This window comes from Syngnathus scovelli, chromosome 13 (assembly GCF_024217435.2).
Source record: "Syngnathus scovelli strain Florida chromosome 13, RoL_Ssco_1.2, whole genome shotgun sequence".
In the NCBI taxonomy this organism is placed as follows: domain Eukaryota; kingdom Metazoa; phylum Chordata; class Actinopteri; order Syngnathiformes; family Syngnathidae; genus Syngnathus; species Syngnathus scovelli.
The window spans coordinates 14,311,519-14,335,674 of NC_090859.1; the positions used below are offsets into that span (position 1 = coordinate 14,311,519).

Below are 24,156 nucleotides of genomic sequence, written 5' to 3' on the forward strand. Positions count from 1 at the left end.
ACCAGCCGGTCATTAGATAAGAAACACCGTGACGTACTTCCTCTATAATTCGGCTCGGGGCATCGACACCTAAACAACCCGAGCCTCCAGACAAAAACATCCTCTTGTTTACTTTTTTACAGCAGTAACAATTTCATCTGAACATCGTAACACTCGCAACACAACATGGTGAGTAGAATGATGTGTTAAGCACAGTATTGGGATAATTACCGCGATAAACAGCACCAGATGCTAAGGCTAGCTAGCCCCCATGTGGTTGTCTGAACCAAGCGAGTTTAAGTTTGGTACACTTTATGGAAAATGACTTTTTCTGCTCCTCTGTGATCGTAAGGCCGAGTAAAAGAAGTTATTTATTCAGTTAACCGTGTCAAATAAGTCAACAAGTCGCAGGTATTGAAGATTTACTCTCTTAGGAAAAACTGACATTTTTCTTTAAAATTATTTTACCCCCCTGATATAGATTTTTCTTCTTTAAAATGTATAAATTATTTAATCAAGTTTAACCCAAAAATTAAATGTGTCCAATTTTATGGTAATTGTGAATTGAGAAAATGTTTTTGGTATTTCTTTTCCAGCCCCAGAACGAGCACATCGAGCTTCACCGCAAGCGCCATGGCTACCGCTTGGACTACCACGAGCGCAAGCGCAAGAGGGAGAGCCGTGAGGCTCACACTCGCTCGCACAAGGCCCGCAAGATGATCGGCCTCAAGGCCAAACTCTACCACAAGCAGCGGCATTCCGAGAAGATCCAGATGAAGAAGACGTGAGTGGCCCGCCCGTCTGGATTTCAACATCTGCCTGTAGGCGTGTTTATTTTTTAAGTGTGCCACTTTTTTTCTCAGCATCAAAATGCACGAGCAGAGGAAAACCAAGCAGAAGGATGACGACAAGACCCCCAAGGGCGCCGTGCCCGCCTACCTGCTGGACCGTGAGGGCCAAACCAGAGCCAAGGTCCTCTCCAACATGATCAAGCAGAAGCGCAAAGAGAAGGCGGTGAGTCTCGTTAGCGCCGCTGTCGTCCTTTCTCATCCTCGCCGTTTGCGCTTTTGACATCGATGTCGTCTTTCAGGGCAAATGGGAGGTGCCGCTGCCCAAGGTGCGGGCACAGGGTGAGACAGAGGTGCTGAAAGTCATCCGGACAGGCAAGCGGCAGAAGAAGGCCTGGAAGCGAATGGTGACCAAAGTTTGCTTCGTGGGCGACGGCTTCACGCGCAAACCCCCCAAATACGAGCGTTTCATCAGACCGATGGTGAGTCGGTCACAAACGTTGGACTCAAATAGGAGGACTGTTACTTAAAAATCACATGGCTTAAGTACATCGGGCATCCTCAATTCCGTACGTTTGCTAAGACTGTTTGGATGTTGCAGGGTCTGCGCTTCAAGAAGGCGCACGTGACGCATCCCGAGCTGAAGGCCACCTTCTGTCTTCCCATCCTGGGTGTGAAGAAAAACCCGTCGTCGCCACTCTACACCCAGCTGGGGGTCATCACCAAGGGCACCGTGGTGGAAGTCAACGTCAGCGAGCTGGGCCTGGTCACGCAGGGAGGCAAAGTCGTGTGGGGTAAGTTCAGGCCGGGCCATGTTGCCACCATTTTAGGTTGATTGTTGGTTGGAAAGGCCTTTTGAGGCTTCATTTTCAGGGGTCCTTTGAAGACAAACTCACTGGTTTGGAGGTCATAGCACAATGTTCTAATTGAAATGTTTTGCCCCTCCCCAACCCTTTCAGGTAAATACGCGCAGGTGACCAACAACCCCGAGAACGACGGCTGCATCAACGCAGTCCTTCTGGTTTAAGACTCTTTACTCACTCAAAACTAAAGACTGCCTGGTGAAGACATGTGCTGGGTGTGAGGACTTTAATTTAAGCAGATACCGGACACTCAACGAGGTCAACGTGCGACTCGTGCTAACAGTTGATACCAATAAAGTTAGAGCAAACACGTGAATACAATTTCAAAGGGAAGGTCTCGTTTATTGTCGGTGATAGGCATGATGACGTGACAGCTTCCAGAATTGTCCTTAAGTGCTTTTTGTGTTGCGTCTCATCTGTCCCTTCACAAGTACAATAAATACATCGCAAAGGTTTTCTCAAATCAGTGTTTATTATTCAGCTTCCAAAATGCCCACCCCCATCAAGGTGCGCCCAAATGATCCAATTCCAATTAAATCGTCCGAAAACATTTACTTACAAAAAATAAATTAGACATTTCTGGTCACCAACACTTAAAAAACATTTAGACTTTTTTTAAATGACAGTGGGAACATAGCATGTCCACTTTTGCTTGTTGTGTTGACATCTTCCCTCCCCCATGTTGAGCAGAAAAACCGCAGTAGATGACTCATTTTTGGGAGAAATTATTTAAAAAAAATAGAAAAACAAAACCGAATTAAGGCATCTGTTACTAAAACGTTTTTTTAAAAATCACATGGTAGGAAAAAAGGAAATCACTTCTTTTTACAGTTCAGTGCATGCGATCCCACTTCAGTCCCCCCCCCCCCCCCCCCCCCTCGCTCGTCGGAAAGTTCACACGGCGATGCTGAAAGCGCGGCGTCGGTCCCGCCGTTATGTGTAGTATTCCCACTTGCTGTCGATAGTCTTGCAGCCCTTGACGGAAAACACACGCTCGGCTTTAGGGAAGTAGAGCAGGTCCGCCGCCACCTTGTCGGCCACCACGGCGTCGGGCTCCAGGCCCTGAGCCCTCATGGCGGCCACGGCGCACTGAACCACGTGCTTGTACTCCAGAGGCAGGAAGGGCACAAAGAAGTCCACCAGGTTCTTGTCGATCAGGCTCGTGTGCCACAGGCCGCCTATCGGAAGAGTTGTAGGACAACTTGTCGTTTTGCCAAAAGACGATGTGTCTGCACGTTTTGGTCCACTCACTTTTCTTGTTGTTGAAGACGGACAGCGCCAGCGAGTTCTCCACGTCCTTCAGCTCGATCTCCTCTCGACTTCTGCCCGCATTCCAGAAATCTAACGTCGTCTGCACGATGCTCTCGCCACCAGCGTTGCTGTGGCGCCAAAAGATGTTAGGGGAAGAAAAAGTCACCATAAGCTGATGTCCTTAATTACGCTTTGGTAGTCTTGAGTCTGGGTCTGACCTGAGAAAGATGAAGATGGCTTTGCGATAGGAGACGCCGTCCACCTTGTCGTAGTAGTCCAAGTAGGGCTTGATGCTGTCAATCAGGCCCGGATGCATTTTGTCCATTTCGTCAAAGATGAACATGGAATGAGCACAGCTGCTCACGTTGCCTCTGATCCACTGCTGCAGTTGAGTCTGCAGCAACAAACGGCAAGAACAAAATGGCAGGTAAAAACACCACACCTATTTAAAATATTGATTCCCAATTTTGCTCATCGTACCTTGTAGGTGTCCATCTGGCCGGCGTGCGGAAAGTGGAGCTCGGCGGTAAAGATGTGCACATATTTACTGTCCATGCCCTTTTTGTAGATGTTCTCCGCGATGAGCGCACTGGCAAAGTTCTTGCCCGTGCCGGTCCAGCCGTGCAGAGACAGCACCAGCGGCTTCTTGGGGCTGGGGTTGTTCATGAAGCCATTCACTGCCTTGGTGATGATGTGCGACGCCAGGTGCTGCCCAAACAGTTTGGTACTAAGGTCTTCCTCCAGACCTGCCCAGACAATGCACAACACATTCATTAACATCCAGCCCCCAAGAATGGCGTTAGAGCACTATGTGAATATTTTGCCAGTGTTGTATTGGTTAATTTTGAGATTTTGTGGTATTTTATGAGAATAAATCAAACAAAGATTTTGTGGTATTTTATGAGAATAAATCAAACATAAAGGTCATGCATAATAAAAGGTGAGTCTCACCTGTGGCATTGAAGGCGATCCAATTTGAATTGCAGCTCTCGAGTAAATATTGATAAAGAGTTCGGCTCAACGCGGCGCCTATGCTGACCGCCACGGTGGTTGTAATTGGGTCAAAAGCAGCGGCCAGCACCGCAACAGTCGACAAAGCGTGCAACCACAAACATGCGCGCCTGGCTTTCATTGTCGAACGCCGATTTTCAACACTTGGTGCGCTCGATAAACGGACATAGCGCTCAAAACTAAAGTGAAAAGCTTGCTTTCTTGCCAGACACTTCCGTCTACGTCATCAACCCGCGACAAACCCCACAGGCTCCTCCCACTGTTTGTTTGTTTGTTTGTTTGTGTGTCAAGAAGGACGTAAACAGTAAAACGAGCAAGTCATGTCTTTGTTCTCACCTGTTCTATTGAAGGCGATCCATTCGGGGCGGCAGCTCTCGTGAAAATAGTAGAAAATGTTCTGGTAGCTGGCTAAAAAACCCGTCAAAGCGGCCGCCATGCCCACTGCGATGCTGGTGCTGATGGGCTCGATTGCCGCCGAACTGGTCAGGTACAGCAACAATAGCGGCGGCAACGACAAAACGACCCGGCGCCACATGACGGACGACTTCTACTTGTTGCAAGTCCACTCCCACCAGTGGTTAAAACTCTGGAGAAGCTTTTCGGGTAATTACGTCATTCGTACGCACCGGGAGTCTTGCGTTTTGTTTTTTTTGCCGGAAGTAGTTTTTCGTGACGTCACACACAGACTCAAAGTTTTCCAGTGTTTCTCCAAGTTTTCCAGGTTTCATAATCGTTCCTGAATGCATATGTAATAATGTAAGAGCTTGTCTTGATTTTTCTGAAGAACCTTAAGATTTTTTTAAATGTTGAAGACGCGCGTGATTGGTCTGTCCCAAGCACGCGCCTCCGACCCCAATGCGTGCAATGTATATTTGAATGACTTTTTATATGCAGAAGAATATGTTGCTTATGCGTTACGTTAAATTCAAACAGGGATGCGTAAACATGTTCTACATCTACTATTTTTTTTTTTATGCAGAAGAATATGCTGCTCGTGCGTTACGTTAAATTCAAACAGGGATGTGTAATTCGGTGTATATCAGTGTGTGTGTATCAAGTATTTTATGGAAGACAATGAGGCCATAAAAAGAAGTGATGTGAAAAGTTGTTAAGCCCACTGGGGGGTGTCATTCAATGAAACATCTGCCTTGGTTCGTGGGTGGGTGGGTGGGTGTGTCCTTAGGGAGGGTGCTCCTCCTCCTCTCTCACTGCACCCCCGCCGTCCTTCCCACTTTCCTTTCAAGCCTCACTTCACGTGAAAACATCTGCGAGGAGACTTTTAACATTTGCATTATTTGCTGCAACAGGACGACTAAAGAAGTCCACTCAGCGGGACCCCAACCGCCTGCCGCCCACCATCGTGCACGCGCACCACCACAGCAGCTGTCATTGAGTCCAGGCGGGAGCGCGCGCGAGCGAGCGCTGCATTGATCGAGAATCCATCCGCAAGCTCAAGATGAGACGCTGACCACAACAGCAAGAAAAAAGAGGCTTTTGGGGGTGGATTGCTCCCAGTGATAACCACCATTATCATCCTAACAATAAGACCCAGTAGCCGCGTCGTGGATTAATTCCGAGGACATCGTCCCGAAACCATGAGCTGGGGCTCAGAGCTATGGGTAAGTCTCGCTTTGATTATCATCATTACTGCTACTGTCTTTTATTCCCCGCCGAGTGTTTGTTTTGAACCTGGTGATATAACGTTAAAAAAACCACATCCAACCAGTATCATTAGCCTGGCTAGCTCCCAATAAAACGCATCTGAGCTAATTTATTTTAGCATAGCTAGCCGTCTTTGATCGCTTTTATCTTCTTAGCTTTATTTGTTGACGTCATCCTTAGTTATATTGTCTTCACGTCGTCGTCCATTTTGGGCCGACACGTTAATTAGGTATTATTACAACAACCATCATGCGGTCATGATGGAGATGTATCCATCTGCAAAAAGTCCAGTGGAGACATCACGTGCGTTACGTCATCATTTGTCATACACAATCACAACGTAAAGGCTGTGTTAAATGTGTAGAGTTCAAATTTTCCATCTAGTTTCAGGTATTGATTGATTGCAAACTGATTTTTTTTTTCTGTCCCCACCTGCCTTGCCCGTTAAAGAATTTTTATGGCTTCCCTGCTGCTTCCGTTTATGCTCTCCATGACAAGATTTCCCAAACATGATAGTCCTTCAAAACGCAAGAGTTTAGGAAAAGATGCAATTGCCATTTTTCTAGCAGATATTATGATTTTTGAGCTATGATTTTCTTCAAATTAGTCCCGAGTTCAAAGATTACTTTGTACAGTAACATTCACAAACACGAAAGAAATTTGCATAATGCCATCAAAGCATTCAAAGCGACACCGTCAATAAAGCAAATGGGCTCTACTTCCTGACATCTTGCTTTCAAGGAACTAGAAGTGAGTTGAGCTTTAAGATAAAAGTAGTGCTTGGTACCGAATTGAGGTGCTTTGAAATCAACAAGCTCGCTGCATCTTCCACGATTGTTTGTGACCGTCATACACTGCAGATGAATAATTGCAAAGTGTTGACACGCCACCGGAGCGCTCCAGGTGGTTTTCAGGCTCTTCTACAGGTGCACATTAAATGCCTCCCAGCACATTCCCGTCTTGTTGTGTCACACCGGCAAGTCTTTCATTAGCTTCTTTTTGTGTTTTTTTTCGGACATTCGGGTCTCCATCGTGACAAACAAGAGGATAATAAGAGGTGGCGAGGATTGTGGCGTTCCTGGGCTTGTTGTGGAAAAGCTTAGCGGGCGGCCTGTCATTGCGGGATTCATCGCGCACGGTGACAAGCGTTGGTATGCTTGCAAGTCGCTACACGGGATGTCAACCCCCCGCTACGGCCTCGTCTTAAAAGCAACGGCGTCTTCCATCCATGCTTTTCAATAAGCCTTGTCGTGATTCGGTTTGCAGGTGAGCCGGAGCCTTAAGTCAACTCCAAAATCCAATCTTTTGTTCCCTCCCAGGGAGCAGGAGGAGGCCTGGACATAGTTAAGTCCGTCCGGGATATATTTTTCTAACTGGGGGACGCACGGGAGGGAAAGCGAAGCCTCCTTCCCTTGCCAGTAATTCACCTGGTGCAAAGTTCAGAGAGAAAAGCCGCATTCTTTGCCTGGTCTTTCTGAAGTCCGTGTATTTTTTTTTACATTGGTACAACAAAGCCTGGAGCTACTTCTCAGACTTCCACACTGGCCTGAAATCTGGAAAACATTTCCTCCACTGTACTGAGCTTCTCGCACAGACGGTATTGTATTACATCCAGATGCCGACGGCCGACACCTGTCGCGGCCATCCGAAACCGGGCGCGTCAATACTCCACATGTGGTTGTCATTGGAGACAGTGTTTACTTTTTTTTGCCCCGTCCGCTCAAATGAGAACAAACGGAAACATAACGACAGCGACCGCGGCTTCCTGCAGAGCGCGAGCAGGATGTTGCCGTTCGCAGGTGCACTTGAGTAACGCGGCGTGCATGGAACAAGTCGAAAACATAGCTGAAGAGATTTCAGTGCCTTTGTACGCCTCACAAGATTTGATTTTATGTCTTTTTTTGACAAGATGCCCGCTACCTTGTGATCAGGAAACCAACTAATCTTTGAGGAAGTGATGTCACCGTCAAGCAGGATTTCGCAATTTCCCGCAAGCACGCTTATGAAGCAACATAGAGGCTTTGCGGTTGCCGTTTCATCGAAAAATTGGGGAGATTGGCTAGAAGAAGAAAAAAAATGTCCACCAAATGTACCCGCCTGTCAAAAACGGGCCTTCACTTACTGCCGTAAAATGACGACAATCGGCCTTGTAAATTCACCAGATAGACTCCGGATAAAACAAAACAAAAAGGAATGTTTCCACTCGAGCAGCTGCAAAATCTTAATTCCAAATCCAGAGCTACTGTGACATCACATTTGTAGAATGTCGAGCTGGGCAACCACTTAAAGCGTTGGGCAAGTGCGACGGAAAGGGATGGATTTACTTTGCTTTCTATCGTCGACCGTTGGCAAAAGCAGCTTCCGCATGTGAACGTTATCAGTTCACCTTTCTCTGTTGACTCACCTTGAAAATTTCACTTCTCCAAAGAACTGGGAATTAGAGAGGAACTCTTTTCAATGCTTTGACGAGCCCATGAGTGTTGTGTCGTGTCGTCTGGTTGTCGCTCGGGCAATATGGATAAGGTCGAAAGTCTCCTCAAACAGCAGCAGCTTAAGGTAAAGTGACGATGGTCTTTCCTCGAATAACATTTATTCAACTTGAGCACATTTAGTATTTGCAGACAATCTGTTGTGTAAGCATTAAAGAGCTTTGTTCCTGCGGAGGAACGAAAAACAGCTCAGCCGCAACAATGGCCGATGTGTACTTGAAGGCCAAGCGGCTTTAATCCATCGAGCGAAGAGCGGCCGGCCACTCATTGGCTAGGTGTCGTAATCCGATAAATATCTGCTCATTTTAATTTTCTTACTCCTTGTTCTGCCCTCCACACTTTTTTGCTCCTGACCAAAGATGGACTGAACTCCCTCGGATCTTTTAAAATATAACATTTTTGGTTGCGTCATGTTGCGCCGAAGTAGCGAGTTCTTTATCTTCCTGGACAGCCCTTCGGCGAAACCCGAGAAGGTCGGGCGAAAGCTGAGTCCTTACCAAGAGTACCTGCAGGTGCTTCTCCAAATGAAGATGACCAGCACCGTGAGTGAGCGCCAGGCAGCCAATCAGAAGTTCAGCATTGAATTCAAAAGCTAACAACCGGGATTAATCCACTTTTGTGCCAGGGCACAAGATATTCTTGCAGGATTATTTATTACTAATTATTTTGGGGACTCTCTTAACGGCTCACGGGTTTCTGGAGCCAAGTTTGAGATTGATTGATTGGAGGTAGAACCTGAAAGGAACCGGATGAGTCGTGGAGGCTTCCAGTTAGCGTGAGTCACGTTGCTTTCAAGCGCCTCTGGTTGTGCAGGCGTTCGTCATACGAGCGCGGTCTTGCGTTTCAGCCGGGGCTGAGGCGTCGACGCTATAAATAGCCGCGCGGCATGCAAACGGCCACTCGTTTTAAGGTCAGCAAACAGCTGCTCCTTGCTCGAGGTCTTTAGCTTTAACTTAACCAACTGAACGGGAACATTTCCAAGAGATGACTTTTTCACAAGAGGCAGATTAAAATTGTTTTTAAAAATATGCCTCAACATCGACTTCCTTTAGTTTTTCCCGATAGCTGTCGAATTTGGCCAAAGCTCCTCGTTCTGGCACTCGTGGCTGTTTCTCTCCGACCCTTGTTCCCCTGCGAGGAGGTTACTCGGGGCTACGGGAACATTATTCCACCCCGCTTCCTCGGACAAAGCGCCGTGTGTGTCGGAAGAGAGGGCTCGGCATGTCCGCCAAATATTTGTCCGCGCTTGCGTTCGCCCACGGCCTGCTGCACTGAAGCGGCCTAGCAGAAATGTGAAGACAGCCTTAATGGAGGAGATGTGGACAAGACTTTTCCTCTTGATGATTGTCATTTTCAGCCAAGCTAGCAGGTGACGTGAGCGTCGCTAGCAGGTCGTAGCATCGTCAGCAGATCCTGTCTTTTGTCCTCCCCGATGATCAAATCTTCTGCCATACATTGTCTTCCTAATAATAGGCCTCGGGGCCCCACCCCCGCAGACCCAAAGACGCTGTCGGAACATCTGCTTTGCGTTGACGTAACAGGTTTTTGTGAAAGGAGCAGATGAGGAAGTAAATCAGATCAATCATAACCTGGAAAGGTTGGAGAAATTAGCCCAGTAAGCACCCTGAAGGAAGGCCTGATTGCATCATATGTGATTGAGTCATTTGCGCTCTTTAAGGAGGAGCACTCCTGTTATCTGGCTGGAGCAGATCAATATTCCCTGGGCAGCGGAGGCTAAATAACGTGCATTAGCCGCGATGAGGTGGCGCTACGCCACGTTTTTCTACGACACCTAATCCCCGTCCTGTGGGTCAGCGGGCTGATCCTTCAACAAGCGCCTATTTGTTTGCTTGCTGTCACATGGGCCTTGTGTACTTATATTTAGCTCGGGGCTCCTTTGTTGTCCGAGCTTGAACTCTTTCCATTTCCTGAATAATAATAATAACAAAAAAAAACGTTTAGCTGCGCGCTTGTATTTGTTTTCCCTGATGGGCGAGTACAATGGAGCGCAAAACACGGTGAGCGGTAGCTCAAATAACAGGCGGAAATATTTCTTTTTTTTAACTTTTCAAAATCATTAATACAAGGGGAAAAAAATCAATGTGTTTTTTTTCTCTTTGGTGATTTTGAAAAGTTTCACATGCAGCCAAATGGATAGTTTGGCTCAAAATGAATCAAATTTGGGGATTGTAACGTTATTATTTTGGTTGAAAGGAGAAAAAACATTGGTGAAGGCTTGCAGGGATGGGAGGTTCAAGGGCAACTCTCCCCCCTCAATTGTAATCCCTTTCCTGTGTAATCCCGCCCATCCCTCTTCCCTCCCTTCCTTCGTCCCTACCTCCCTTCTTCTCTTCCACTCCCTCGCTGACCTCCTCCGCCATCGCATCCGTTGCACCTTACGCCCGATGTAGCATTGGCGCCGCGTTACGCATTTGACTCCCGAGAGCGGACTCTACCGGCGTTCTCTGCCCGACAATCGGGAAGAACTCCTTATCGCAACGGGTACGGTTCCCAACCGGATATGCTCCTGCGGACGGACGCCGTCTCGGACTAACCTGAGTTTTGGGTCTTCACCAGAGGAAAGCCGGAGATGATGGTGCCGTTGCAAAAAAGGGTAACTCGGGTTAGGCGCAAAGTAGTGCTTTTCATTATATATTGTGTGTGTGTGTGTGTATTGATTAATCATGGGTTCTCAAATTTTAGATTCAGGGATCCCTCAGAGGTTTCAAAGGAGAGAGAAAAAACAAACAAACAATTGTATCAGGTCAGACGGAGTAAACAATGTGGAGCCGACCTCAATTTGCCTAGCACTTTTCAAAGGAGATGACTTTTTTCAAGTGGTCTGCAGTTATCTGGTCCGCCGAGTAACTCCCGTGATGAGTGATTGCCCATTGAAGCGAGCAAACAAAAGCTGTCCGGAAACTCCCGTCTCACTCAAGGCGCTATCTTTTGTTCCCCACCTTCTGAGTGTTTCAGCGGTGAAGGCCATTTCATCCGACATCCGATGACTGTACATGTACACGTCGTGGCTAACTAATGTAGCGGTCAAAGAGAGACTGAATCAAAGTTTACCAAAAACTTAGTCTGTTAAAAATGGCGTACCACAATCTAGTTGCAACTTGGCGCGAGATGTGTGGAAACGCTCTCACACACACACACACTGCAGCGACTTCCTGTGTCACAAAACACGCTTTCCTGCATCAGTCAGTCAACGTCGCCCGCAGGCTCGGGTCATGAATGTATCGAGCGGACGCTCCAGATGTGGTAGATGTCAGGATGGGAAGCTGCCAGAGCCACGCCAAGCTAACGTGTTTCTCTCTGCAAAAATATAGCGACAGTGTTGTGAGTACGCTCGTGGATTTTGTTTCTTTTGCACACAAACACCGGTTGCTCATTGCTCGAGCAAATGTGTGATTGTGGTGGGAAATAACAAAAATAATAAACATGTATGCTAATGCTTAGCTTAGCGTGTAGTTTGTAGGTCCCTCGTCCAACTACATTTGTTTGTGGGCCTCTAAAAGTTTGTGATGTCCGTCTTTCCTGCAGGATCAATTTGACAACTTGGAGAAGCATACGCAGTGGGGGATCGACTTTCTGGAGAAGTACGCCAAATTTGTCAAGGAGAGGTCCGAGATCGAAATCAACTATGCCAAACAAATTAGGTGAGTACTTGAGCAGGAGTTCTTTTTTTTAATTGACAAATTAACTTTGATAAGTGTAATAAATAAGAATTTTGGAAACAGGAAATGACATGCACGACTGTTGTGTGTTGTTGACGTCAAGTGAGAGAAAGGCGTTATGTGTGTATGGCGTGATGTGGGTTGTGAGGGCGGTGCTTGTGCGTTTCCATGGCGACATCTAGGTATCAGCCTTATGTATACCCCCTAGGTCTGACCCAGATTTGCGTTCCGCCAACCACAAGTGTCCAGCCCCCCACTAGGCGATGAGTGTATGAGCAGCCCGACATAGTGGGGGATTACAACACACACACACACACACACACATATTAGTCATGTTTAAAGAGGACTGGCAATATTGTTTCACACATACCGTCACGGTGTTTCCCTAGCAACAAAACCCGATGATGGAATTTAATTACTTTATTTACTTCAAATAACAATGTTATGATTTTATTCAGTTTAAATTAATCATTATTTTGGTAAAGATAATGTTTTTTTTGGGGGGGGGGGAAATTGTGACATATCTCCTCCTATTTTCTTGTCACATGAATATATTTGCAGTTGCATCTGAATCTATTTTGCAGTTAATGACCCGTTAACAAGTATACAAAGCAATAATAAGGACTACAGCATGCGGTATATCTGTTCCCTCCCATAGCAACCGCACACGCCGCACTAATCCACATCTAATCCTCTTCCAATTGTAGTGGTGTAAACATGCACAATGCTCCGGTCCAGGCTATACATTCCAGTCCACAGTGGCCCGGTGACAACCAGGACTAGTACCTTTCATTCTGACACGTTTCCTTAAGTAGGTCCAAGCAATTGTGACATCTGGCCTGGAATGACTGAATGGCGACCTGGGTGCTAAAATTAGACAAGAAAGAGGTGGGGGAAGACTAGGATGGTTAAATCTGCCTAGCAACAGTGTAAGCAGGGCATCATAAGGGATAAGGGCACATTAAGCAGGATGAAGATCAACTATGTGGAGAGCTCGCCCCTTCCAATATTTATTATTGATACATATTTTCCCCTCCTTAAGTGGTAACGTCCATTCCATTATCCTCATTAGGCCACGTAGCATTCCCGTCTCGTGCCGCTCAGCCCGACTTGCAACAAGGGCGCGTCTGAGAAGCCAGTGTGTTAGTTTCTGGTGACTGGTTCCGTAGTTTCTGGTGACTGGTTCCGCGTTTGACCTCCCCCGGGGGACTCGCGGGCGGATGATTTATGACCCGACGCGGAGGATGGAGATGTCGTAGCCGAGGCGCTCTGACAGCTCGGCAAGGACTGTGTCACAATACCCGTCATGTCTGGAAACGGCCGCATTGTAATGTTCCTCGGTCTGGGACCACTCAAATAATTCATGTGCCTAACAAAGATGAAATGACTCTCACAGGAATTTATCCAAGAAGTACCAACCCAAGAAGAACTCGCGGGAAGAGGAGGAGAGCAAGTAAGAGCCGCACGGTGAACGCCGTCCATCACTCTTTTTGAAACGACACGTCACCCGCTACGCCCGCCGTGGCTTTAGGTACACGTTCTGCAAGGCCTTCCTGACCACCCTCAACGAGCTCAACGACTACGCCGGGCAGCACGAGGTGATCGCCGAGAACTTGACGTCGCAGATCATCACCGAGCTCTCGCGCTACCTGCAGGATCTCAAGACCGAGAGGAAGTCGGTGAGTCGTCTCGGTCGTGTTTTTTTTTTTTTATGGCAAAAATGCTGCAGATTTGCACGTAGCAAAAAAGTCTGAAAAATGAAAGCAGAGGGAACGAATTTGGTGAGCTCGCCTCACTCACCCCGCGCTGAGGTCGCGCTCGAGTAAATATAGCTTCGCCCAGAAGCTCTCCCGACGTCACCGACGTTCGGCTAAACGTGATGCGCAAAGGAGTTGCCGACCTGATGCTTGTTAGTCATCGCTAACGTGTCTGCGCTTATTAAGCCAAATGTGACCGGCTGGAAAATGTTTTAAAAAAAAAAAGTCACATGGGTCACTGGAATCACGGAAGCCCCCAGCTGAGGGAACTGGAGTGGAAAAAAAGTCAAAGCAGAGGCTCTTTTTCAAAGCAACACTGACCCCTTTTTTTTTTTTAAGTGCATGTTGACATGTTGCCCGGGGTCACGGCTAGCCATCACTTTTTATGTGACACTTTGTTCATGTTGTTCCATAGCTGGGGGAGGGGGAGCAGGGCAAGGGGAGGGGGGGGTAAGCTTTTGTGAAGCCCCCTCCACCAATCATGTCCTTTTCCTGCTCTTTTGGCCGGATTGGAGTTGGAACGTTCTCCGTCCAGTGTCACTTGTGGGGATTTTCCCACAGCTCTTCTCTGCAGCTAAGTCGTGCGTCCAATTGACGCCCTGATGTTCATTTTTATAAATATAAATGCAGCAAAAAAGTTTTTTTTTTTTAAAGAAAACATCTTAAAGCATTTTGCAGGTCAAGTTGACCTGTTTGGCATCGCAAAAAAAAAAAAATGCTCGTTATGTTTCGGTTCAATTTGAGACCTTCAAATTATTTGCTAAACTGCTATAAAATTCTAACCCGCCTCTTATGTTGTGGGTCAAATCGACCATTTACATTCCTTTAGCAAATTAACAAAAACAATCTTAACCCTCCTGCCATGACACCAAAATGCTTCAAACAAAAAAAGGCTCTGAAAACACATTTTTAGACACGTATGCAGTATTGATTGGAACGAACTAAACTAGAGATCCAAGTTCAACTTAAGTCTTGAACTTGTGTTTGTGATCGGATAGGACAGCGAGGCTTTTTTTGTTTGCGCAATACGAGTGTTCTGAGGAGCCATTCAAAGTTGTTGAGTCAGCAAACAGGCCGCTGATCTCAGGCTTACGTCTCCATCATCTCCATTAACTACTTTAACGCGACTCGGCATTTAGCGCTTTATCCGTTGCGCTCGACCAGTTGGAACCAGTTCGAAAGATGACATCTTACTCGGGCCTCGCTTAGGAAGTACGCAAAAGTCAGCTGAAAACCACAATGTATGTGTGTAAGACATCTTTGGGCCGGTGCTGGGGAAGCTGCAAGCGCAAAAAGAGGCCGCTGAAGCAACCGCACACAGATTCAGTCAAAAACTAGCAAGACTAAGACAGCTGAAGCGTAAACCGATATGAGCCCAGGGTGCCGAATGTGAGCCACAGTCAAGATCCAAGACTAGCTGGCCTTTTTTGAGTTACCCTCGTTTCTTCTATGATTTGTGGCTGTTTACACGGATTATTGTGTGTGGAGCCAACTGGGCAGGAGTGTGTGTGTGTGTGTGTGTGTGTGTGTGTGTGTGTGTGTGTGTGGAGGGGGTGAATTCCTGTGAAGCACGTCATGGATCACTTATCAGTCTTGTTAGAAAATTCAGATGTGTACTATTTCTAATTAATAGCCCCTTTTTATATTTGGGAAAAAGTTTGGACATGACAGAGTGTTCTGTTTTCCCCCCCGACACATGCGTAAACAATTTCTTTGTTGGACGGAGAGCAAAAAGAAAAATCGTTGGCACCGGCGCATTCCCGCACGCCTCGGCTGCCGTCTGATAACCTGAAAGGCGCTTGGATTCCTTTGTGGAAAGAGTACCGGCTTTGTCTTGCGATGAGGCTTCGGGTCGCGATGACGGCCGTCTTGGAAGCCAACCGGATGTCGAATATTTTCCACAAGTGGGGAAACATTGGCTCGCGGGAATGAAGCCGTCTTCTCGTGCTGTTGGAAGTGTGAAGGCCTCGCGGCTGAAAAAAAACAACAAAAAAATAGACACATGACGGGACCCCTGAGGCTTGGCCACGCATTGGAGTACTTCCTCTGAAACATTCAAGCACTTCCTTATTTTAACCAGCTTCCCTTGAAACTCAGTGGAAAGGGAAGTGTGACTATTCTTATGGTAAATTGGCCGTGTCAATCCAGCAGATTTCTCCAAACAATCTCAAAACATTCACCAAATATGATCATTTGTCGCCGTCATCAACATCATCTTCTTCTGGTCTTCCAACAGCACTTCCACGATGGCCGCAAAGCGCAGCAGCACATCGAGAGCTCGTGGAAACAGCTCGAGTCGGTGAGTGACGTCAAGCACAGATTTCAAGTTTGCTTTTAATTAAAGACCAGCGTTGCGATGACGACCGACAACACACACAAATAATCGCTCTTGACCAAAAATTGTCACGACTCCAACTTTGAATGAGTCGCAAATGTCGTCTGTCCAGAGTGTGACCGACTCGGATGCGGCCGTGTCTCATCTATTTGTTTTAGTGGAGAGCAACGGCGGGTCTTATCTGTGCCTCCCCTCCCCCTCCCCACAATGAGCACGAGTTGCGTTCAATGATTTCTTTGTGAGGCTGATAGGCCGACAAACTGGCGATTGTTGCCCGGGAGGGGCCGTCGACGCCGGCTTGCACCAATGCTTATTTTTGCGCACGTAAAACGCCACTATGAACGTATGTCTAACCTCGTCGTGTCATAACATGACCCGTGTTGCGTAGAAAAAACTTGACGTGACGCATTGCAGACACTCATTAGCATGCTCGGTTAAAAGGTCGCTTTGGCGCCGCATTGATGTTTTGAATCGTCACAAAATCTTTTTGGGATGCTGATTTCTGTAATTGGTAGAATAAAATTTCCAAGGCATATTAATTACAAAAAATACATCATTAATGACAATTTTGTTTCCAGTGCAAAAGGAAGTTTGAGCGGGATTGCAAAGAGGCCGACAAAGCGCAGCAGTACTTTGACAAGATGGACGCCGACATCAACGTGACAAAGGCCGACGTGGAAAAGGTACGTCGAGCGCCGTCACCTTCTCCTTCCCGGTTTCGACTTGCCACTTCCTGTTTTGACATCCAATCCAAAGAGTCCTCCGACTCGCCTGCGCGGCTCAGCAGTTGACACAATTCGGAGCCGATTATTATGCAAATACGGGCCGGCGAATAAATAGTCTTTCTGCTCAATGGACACAAACAGCTCAGAGCCCCGGAGCGAGCGGGCCAAACAAGAGCCGCGTTGTCTGCTGTCCACAGTGGAGGCGTTTACGCAAGCCTCGTGCATCGCACATCATTAGTTAGCCCACGCCGTGACGACAATAACATCATATGAGTTGTCTAGAAAATGCTGAGTCACTGCTTCTCAACCTGGGGGTCCCGGGCTCTGACTTGGACCTTTGCAAAATCATCCTCTTGGTCTTTGAGATCTCATCTCATTATGGCAGCCATTTTTATTGACAGTCAGAACCATTCCACCACACTTCATCACCATTAAGTCGTCTTGTGACTTTTTTTTGTTTGCTCTTGGCTTTGACTCAAGCACTGGATGTGCCGAACACGCACACACACACACATACGCGCGTGGCGGGCGGCTTTGCTGCACGCGTGCTATTGTTTTGACAAGTTAGGTGCCCGTGACTGTTCCCGTCATTAACGTGTCATGTTGTCAGTTGTGTTGTTTTTTTTTACGCCGCGGACGTGCCAAAACCTCAAATGGTTCCCTGGCCTATAATTTGGGGTTTAGACTCGCATCCCAGATCAGCCCCGAGGCTGGTTTTTGTTTCCTTCTTGCTGTGGAAAGGCCTAACCATCTTTCTTTTGTGTTTATGTGTTTGTATATTACTTTTTTGAAATGGCTGGCCTTGAAGCGAAGTTCCCTCAAGGTAGGTGCGGTGGGCGCCAGGCAGTTCCTTGTGTGTCTGGACGTCCGTGGCTTGCCGCACTTTGTCGTTATTTTTTTTACCTGTGCAAAAAATGAGGGTGATTTTGAAATCTGCCATATGTGACACGTCGGCTGTCAGGAAATGGTGATTTGGTCTCCGTGGCGACACACCTCGGTGTTGTGCAAGCGCACTTTGCATGCTCACACATGCACTTCTTTTTTTTTTTTTTTTTCCCCCCTTTTCAACGTTCATCTAGCCGTATCCACCTTCCCTCTGCGTAGGTTGTAACTTCCACACTTGGGAATTGGGAGCGGATGTGCCTCCCCTGCTGGAATCTATGACGTCGGCTGTTGCTTATCCGTCCGTCAGTGTGTGTGCGTCTGTAAAATTTCAAAAGAAAAATGCATGGCACTCAAACACGGCTAGCTCAACTCATATCTCCCCCCCTTATTCGACATTCAACACTTTTGGTACGTCAAAGCGCGCTGAGCAGTTTGGCAAGTGATGTCGGGTTTGTGTTGCGCAGTTGAAACGGACATGCTTAGCAAGTTTAGCTGCTCACACACACACTGAGATAATCTCATCTCCATCTGCTGCGATCTGGAATAAATCTGCTCCTGCTGCACTTGATCATCATGAATGTCAAATTAGCCAAATTAACTTCAAATCCCACCGGACCAAGATTACACAGACGGCCAAAAAAAAAAAAAAAAGATTCATTGTGATGTGGAGGCAAGAGTGGCAATGGAACTTTGCTTCTTTTTTTTTTTTTTTTTTTTAATGGGGTCCAACTGAGTTTTTTTTTATCTATAATAATTTATAAAATAATACAATAATTTCTACAAATCTGAAATTCTTCTGAGAATACATAAAGTCTGCATGTGCTTGTATGTACACACAATAAAATAGCAATTCATGTTTCTGTGCTCCAGCTGTGTTTTGATAGCTGTCATAGCAACATGTATATATATATATATATATTTTTTTTTTTATTTTTGTTTTTGTTCAGGCGCGGCAGCAGGCTCAGGTCAGGCACCAGATGGCGGCCGACAGCAAGGGCGATTACTCGTCCTACCTGCACAAGTTCAACCAGGAGCAGAACGAACACTATTACACCATCATACCCAACATCTTCCAGGTACGGAAGACATTCCTTTTTTTTTTTTTTTTTTTTTTTGAAATAGTTTCAACTCTGCTGTAAACACTCATTTTTTTGGGGGTCGACAGAAACTCCAAGACATGGAGGAGAAGCGCATTGAGAGGTTAGGAACGTGCATGAAGACGTTCGCCGACGTGGACCGGCAGGTCATCCCCATCGTGGGAAAGTGTCTGGACGGCATGAGCAAGGCGGCCGAGGCCATCGAGGCCAAAACGGTGAGCCGACAAAAAAACAAAAAGTGTGTGGAATCGGTCGGCGAGTCATATGCCGGCCGCGTGAAGAAAAGGTTTCCCGAGGGAGATTTATTTCATGCTTTCCGCCTGGCACGGCGCCAGCCTGTCATGTGCTTTCAATTGGCCGCCACTTTTGATTTTCAGAACCAACCAAATGGGCTTGACTTGAATGCCGTGTCGGGCTGATTCATGTTTCCCCTTCCCGCAACTGGTTGTTTTCGTCACGCTTGACACATTGAGCCAGTTGTGCCCTATTCTTCTCTGGCTCTTATCAGCCCGGCTGTAAACACGCCGCCGCTGGGCATCTGTTGACTCCGCCGATTAGTCGGAGAATCGCAGGAAGCAGACAGCGCCGTGTTAAGATACACTTTGACAGATGAGCCCAGGGACAAATGTTTGGCCACCCGGAGATCTCATGCAAAATGAATTTTTCTCATCAAAACGTGTTTTTTTTTTTTTTTTGCAGGACTCCAAGCAGGTCGTGGAGTCGTACAAGTCCGGCTTTGAGCCGCCGGGGGACGTGGAGTTCGAGGACTACGAGCAGGCCATGAAGAGGGCGGTGTCGGAAAGCAGCTTGAGCAACTCTCGGGGGGAGGTCCGCGAGAGGCCCACCGGCAAAAGCAAAGGCAAACTCTGGCCTTTCATCAAGAACAAAAACAAGGTAGCGCACGCACACGCACGCACGCACGCATGCACGCACGCACGCAGCAGAAACTCTCACAAACTGTACGGCGCTGTCTCCCGCCGTGTTTTGATGCTGCTTTATAATCCCCCACTCCCTCCCCGCCCGCCCACACACACACCGACGTGGAGCGACCGTCCCGTCTGTAACACACACTAATGCATTTCCCGCCACTTTGTAATAATTCACCCGCCACCGCCTCACTCTTGTTTTCCACCGACTGACTCGCTGGCTGTCCACTTGGAGCAGTGATACCTGATTTCTGACTTGCGGGCTGGTCGTTTTTTTTTTTTTTTTTTCACTCCTCTCGAGGCTTTCATGTCACTTTTGGGTGCTTGAGTATTTTTAGAATGAGTGTCCTTCTTATGGTGTGTATGAGAGTCATGCCCCACTTATTCACGATTATTTTATTTTTTGGGTGAAAGCTATTTGTTAAAAAAAATGCACTTATATAAAAAATCATTAGGAAAGTAGTACGTATGATAAAATCGCAGGTTGTACTTTTTATCCTAGCTGTCCTTGCGCCAAACATTTGACTTTTTATTTTTAAAATGTTTGAATGAAATCGTATTAAAGTGTTTGGAGTCGATTCTCGTGAATCGCGGGGGCTTACTGTACGAGCATCAGAATAGCCGTTTTTTTTGGGGGGGGTTGCGCTACCTGATAGTGTTTGGCTTTACTTTCTGGGAATGACATCATCACAGCTCACGGCATAACTTTTGCCAGACTTGCTCAAAATGGCCGCCTGCATGCGCTCGGGCTGCGATGGCTGCTTGCTTTAACGCTTTGTCTTCTTTTGCGGTTTTTTTTTTCTTCTCACACGTTGACATCCTCATGTTGTGTTAGATTTCATTTTTTGGATGGTGTCCAGGAGGCTTATTGATTTTTGTGTTCCCTCCTTTTCCTTCCGTTGGGATTCTGGCCCCCCTTTTCTTCTTCTATGTTTTTCTTACCGGTAGTTTATGTCCCTGTTAACGTCCCCCCGCCAGCCCCCGCCCGCCCCCCCGGGCTCCTCCCCGCCCTCACCCTCTGCCGACTCCCAATCTCCCAAGCAGCACAAGGAGCCCCTCTCGCACCGCCTCAACGACTTCATGGCCTCCAAGCCCAAAATGCACTGCCTGCGGAGCCTGAGGCGAGGGGTAAGTGTGTGTGCCAGTGCCAGCGCGTGCGTGTGTGCGCCAAGCTTCGTGCATGCTTTTGCGTGTCTCCGCACCCGAGCGAGCGCTTCGCCTTCGCCACTGTATGGGCCAACAAAGCATCAACAGCCACAAATACAATTTTTTTAATTTGCCTGATATTCAAAGCATTTGTTATTTGAAGTACGGCATGCATTTTATTATTCTTTTAATGAAGTGAGCTTTTTTGACTCATACAGTGCGGGGTCCAGGTCCTTTTTTCTTTCTTTTTTTTCTCACCTGCTTCCCGTTCCCATGAATCAGTGATGGCTGTCTGCCGTGTCTTCTTCATCTTGTGTCGTCTTTCTCTTAACTCTTCACGACACGCCAACCCCGCTCCGCCCCGTCCTCGTCCTAGCCACGCATTTTGGTTCTTGCTGGAGGCAGATTGTTCATCGTCATCTGCAGCAGATTCACCTTTGTCACGTTTTTGCGCTTGGTCTGAAACGCTTGAAGATGTCCATCCAACTAGGAAAGTAGTAACTGGTCCAGGAAAGTATCTTGGTGATTCATCTCGGCTAAGACAAGCTTTGTATGCAAGCTAAGTTTAGCCTGGGTTCTTAGGGAGAGTCTTGCACACGAGTACATGTGGAAAGGACATTTTGAATGACGTGACACATGGGTGACGTTAAGTTGGAGAAAGTTTTGAGTCATCCAAACGGTGCAGTCCGCTTCACAAAGGTCATGTTTTGAGCAATCTGTCAACCCGTTTATCGCTTTCCCCAATTTGATTGCAGTTTGTCTTTCAAAAGAGCCAGTCGTTATTCTTTGAATAGGCGTCAATGTGACATTTGAAAGGCACAATGCAAAGTGTCGAGGAAACCATTCAAGTTTGGCAGAAAAGAAGAAAAAAAGGAAGTGAGGGGTTTTTTTTTCGAGCAGGAAGCTTTTGAAAAGTAGGAAGGGCTGCGACGGTTCTTTGAAAGCGCGATAACCAACGCGTCGGCTCACATTTTGAGCATTCAGATGGAGATGATTGAAATGAAAACTGCTCATTTTCACCACGTGTCTTTTCAGAGTCAGCACTTCAACTTTTCTATGTTTCGTGTCGATCCATGTTTGTCCGTTACAAACTTTAGGGATGATACTTTGTCAATTCCACCCCCACTGGCACACAAAATGAATAACCGGGGATCTGTCGAAGATCTACTGTCAAGAGGATACAAAGTAAATACTGGGCCAGTATCGCAGATACTTTATTTGATACTTGCTGCATATTGCTAAATTGTAACGATTGTCTCGTTGAGATTATTAATTAGTTAAAACATCAGTAGTGGTTAAACACTGAACCATCTCAAAACCGTTTAATTATTACATTATTCATCAAATTGACAAATTGGAATGAATTTTCATGATCAAATAGCATTTTTCTTGTTCCCTTTTGGATTTTAACTTTTTTTAAACACAGATGATTTTATTTCAATAGAAATACCCAATATACTGTAAGCAGTATAGACGCATACCAAGTACCAGACGTGGCTTTGTCGCCCTCTTGTGGTATAATGGAAGTGGCACCTTTTCTAGTAAATAACTGGCGGTTGTTTCCCCAGAAATAAAGTGCAAATTTGCACACACACAAAAAGTATAGCCATGCATTGATCACCACTCGGTGTGGAGCAGTTGTGCCAGTGGGGGTGTTGTGTAAAGCATAAGCATTTATTATTTTTTTGTAATACCTGTTGGAGCATTTTTATGAGCGATAGATATCCTTTTCCAAATTAAGGCCCATGTACTAGTAATCTCTGCAAATTTGGTCAAAGACTGAGCGAGTACATGGACCTTAAGATACTAAGTGCTGCAATAGCTTTGCATAGACTACAATTGAAGTGTGTGAGTTGACGTGTGTTCTCTCCGACCACCTCACCGAGCACCTCCGCAGCAGCAGCAACAATTGCCGCTGCCGCCGCCGCCGCGCTCGCTCGTTTGTCACAAAGAGCTCATGAAGAGGACTCTGGGCCGGCCCACGTACGCTTTCGAAGCCCGGCAGTACGTCGTAAGTTCAGCCTCATCAAGGAAGCCTCCCCCCTGAGCTGTTTTTGGGTCCGTTGATCCGGGACGATGACCTCATCAGCTCCTCCCACCCATCACATCACATCACATCAGGGGGCCTTGTAATTGAGCCCTGCTGCCTCCCGCAATATACGTGTTTTATATCTGTCTGTCTGACTGCTTAAAGGCATTGTTAAGGTGGCCAGAATGGATGGTAGCGTCGTCATGCAGCGAAATTGCTTCACATGGTCACTGAGCTGAAGTTGCATGACACTTTTGGAGGTTTTATTTTTTGGGGACTTAAGTGCTTCTGAGTCGCAGCAGCTTTTATTGTGCAGATTGAGCTACAAAATGGCGGGTGTGTGAATGGATTGGAGGATGTGAAAGGCGTCTACAGTATATCTCGTTGCAGTGTCCATCATCTGCCTCCTTGTTTGAGATCTGCTTGCGTGCTTGCAGCGCCCTCTGCTGTCCAGCGTGTGTCATGGCAGCAGGATGTAGCGGGAGGGGGCACATTTTCATGCACTTCTCCTTACCCCACTTCCCTTTAAACTCTTAATCTTTTAGCACAGGGGTTCTCAAACATTTTGTCATTCATGGGAGATATTTTTAGCAGAATTACGTTTAAATACCATTTATAGCCCCAATTTTAAAGTTGTCCTAGTTTGTGGGGGACTACTAATGTGACAAGTCAAATCTTTTTTTTTCTCCAAGAAATAAATCATCCGAAAAAATTATATTTATTATAATTATTTTTATATGTAACTAGATGGATCTATTCCCACGGGTGACTTTGAGAACCGCTGTCAGACTGCGCAACAATTATTTTTTGAAAAGCCACAATGTCCCTCTTTGTTTCCCCCTTGACGTTGATTGTGTTGTTTCTCTCTTTCCCGCCTCCCCTCGCCCCTTTATTTGCTCCCTCACCATGAAGCTTTCTCTCAAGCTGGTAAGCATGACCGTGTAACCGCATCACCGCCATCATCCTCAGCATGACGCATGCCCACCCAGTAACACGTGTATCTGTCAATAACGCAAGTTGTCGTGCTGTAGTCGTTCCATTGGATCTGCTGTGACCTCACGACGGGTCTTGTTTCATTTCTGTTGAATTGTTTTTTATGCCACGGCTTTGTTGTCCCCCCCTCCCTCATCCCTCCTTCCCTCCCTCCCTCCCTCCCTCCCTCATCCCCTGCTCTTTGGTGCAGCTCACACTCAATTCCCACGTCCGGAATCTCATTGAGGTGATCATGTTTTACTGTCGTCGTTTGTAGCCGCCCTCCTATCAGCAAAATACTAACTTTGGAGTCGCGGCCGTCCATCGGTGTCTTGGCCGGCACTGCATGATTGCTCATCGTTGTGAAAGACTTGAGTGTTGTCATCGTCACAGGTGCTGGCGTTTGATTGGTCGATTGCTTTGGTTGAAAACTTTGCCAATTCTGCCAATCGGGTGTCAGATTATAAGAATAATAAATGAATAATGATTGTCCCTCCCCCAAAAATAAATCAAGTCCCATCACTAGTATTTAGTTAATTAGTATGAATTCCATTCTACCCA

At 46.7% G+C, this 24,156-nt stretch overlaps 3 protein-coding genes across 28 annotated transcripts in view; 2 read left to right on the plus strand and 1 right to left on the minus strand.

Annotated features, from left to right (window-relative positions):
• Positions 1-2,093, plus strand: nsa2 (NSA2 ribosome biogenesis homolog (S. cerevisiae)). The gene is made up of 6 exons (XM_049737431.1): positions 1-168; positions 576-763; positions 843-993; positions 1,070-1,249; positions 1,369-1,561; positions 1,727-2,093. The coding sequence occupies exons 1-6, from the start codon at positions 166-168 to the stop codon at positions 1,792-1,794; spliced, it is 783 nt and encodes a 260-aa protein (XP_049593388.1). The 5' UTR covers positions 1-165; the 3' UTR covers positions 1,795-2,093.
• Positions 2,084-4,427, minus strand: tor1 (torsin family 1). 2 transcript variants are annotated; one of them, XM_049737416.1, is made up of 5 exons: positions 4,229-4,427; positions 3,362-3,627; positions 3,100-3,275; positions 2,882-3,009; positions 2,084-2,808 (listed from the first exon to the last, which is right to left on the minus strand). In XM_049737416.1, the coding sequence occupies exons 1-5, from the start codon at positions 4,425-4,427 to the stop codon at positions 2,564-2,566; spliced, it is 1,014 nt and encodes a 337-aa protein (XP_049593373.1). In that variant the 3' UTR covers positions 2,084-2,563. The 2 variants fall into 2 exon arrangements, with proteins under 2 accessions (XP_049593373.1, XP_049593374.1); XM_049737417.2 differs by lacking the exon at positions 4,229-4,427 and adding an exon at positions 3,833-4,125.
• fnbp1b (formin binding protein 1b) overlaps positions 4,347-24,156 on the plus strand; it is a 24,159-nt gene continuing 4,349 nt past the window's right edge. Inside the window, exons 1-14 of one of the 25 annotated variants that reach the window (XM_049737334.2) lie at positions 4,347-4,495; positions 5,200-5,511; positions 11,590-11,705; positions 13,120-13,176; positions 13,255-13,402; positions 15,717-15,779; positions 16,394-16,498; positions 17,349-17,363; positions 18,373-18,501; positions 18,591-18,737; positions 19,222-19,416; positions 20,397-20,576; positions 23,536-23,550; positions 23,807-23,842. In XM_049737334.2, the coding sequence (XP_049593291.1) occupies positions 5,488-5,511; positions 11,590-11,705; positions 13,120-13,176; positions 13,255-13,402; positions 15,717-15,779; positions 16,394-16,498; positions 17,349-17,363; positions 18,373-18,501; positions 18,591-18,737; positions 19,222-19,416; positions 20,397-20,576; positions 23,536-23,550; positions 23,807-23,842 (1,230 nt within the window). In that variant the 5' untranslated portion in view covers positions 4,347-4,495; positions 5,200-5,487. Of the gene's footprint in view, positions 4,496-5,108; positions 5,512-7,335; positions 8,111-8,233; positions 8,586-10,381; positions 10,658-10,773; positions 11,386-11,589; positions 11,706-13,119; positions 13,177-13,254; positions 13,403-15,716; positions 15,780-16,393; positions 16,499-17,348; positions 17,364-18,372; positions 18,502-18,590; positions 18,738-19,221; positions 19,417-20,396; positions 20,577-23,535; positions 23,551-23,806; positions 23,843-24,156 lie in introns of those variants that run through there. The other 24 variants (XM_049737333.2, XM_049737331.2, XM_049737323.2 and 21 more) reach the window with 24 other exon arrangements.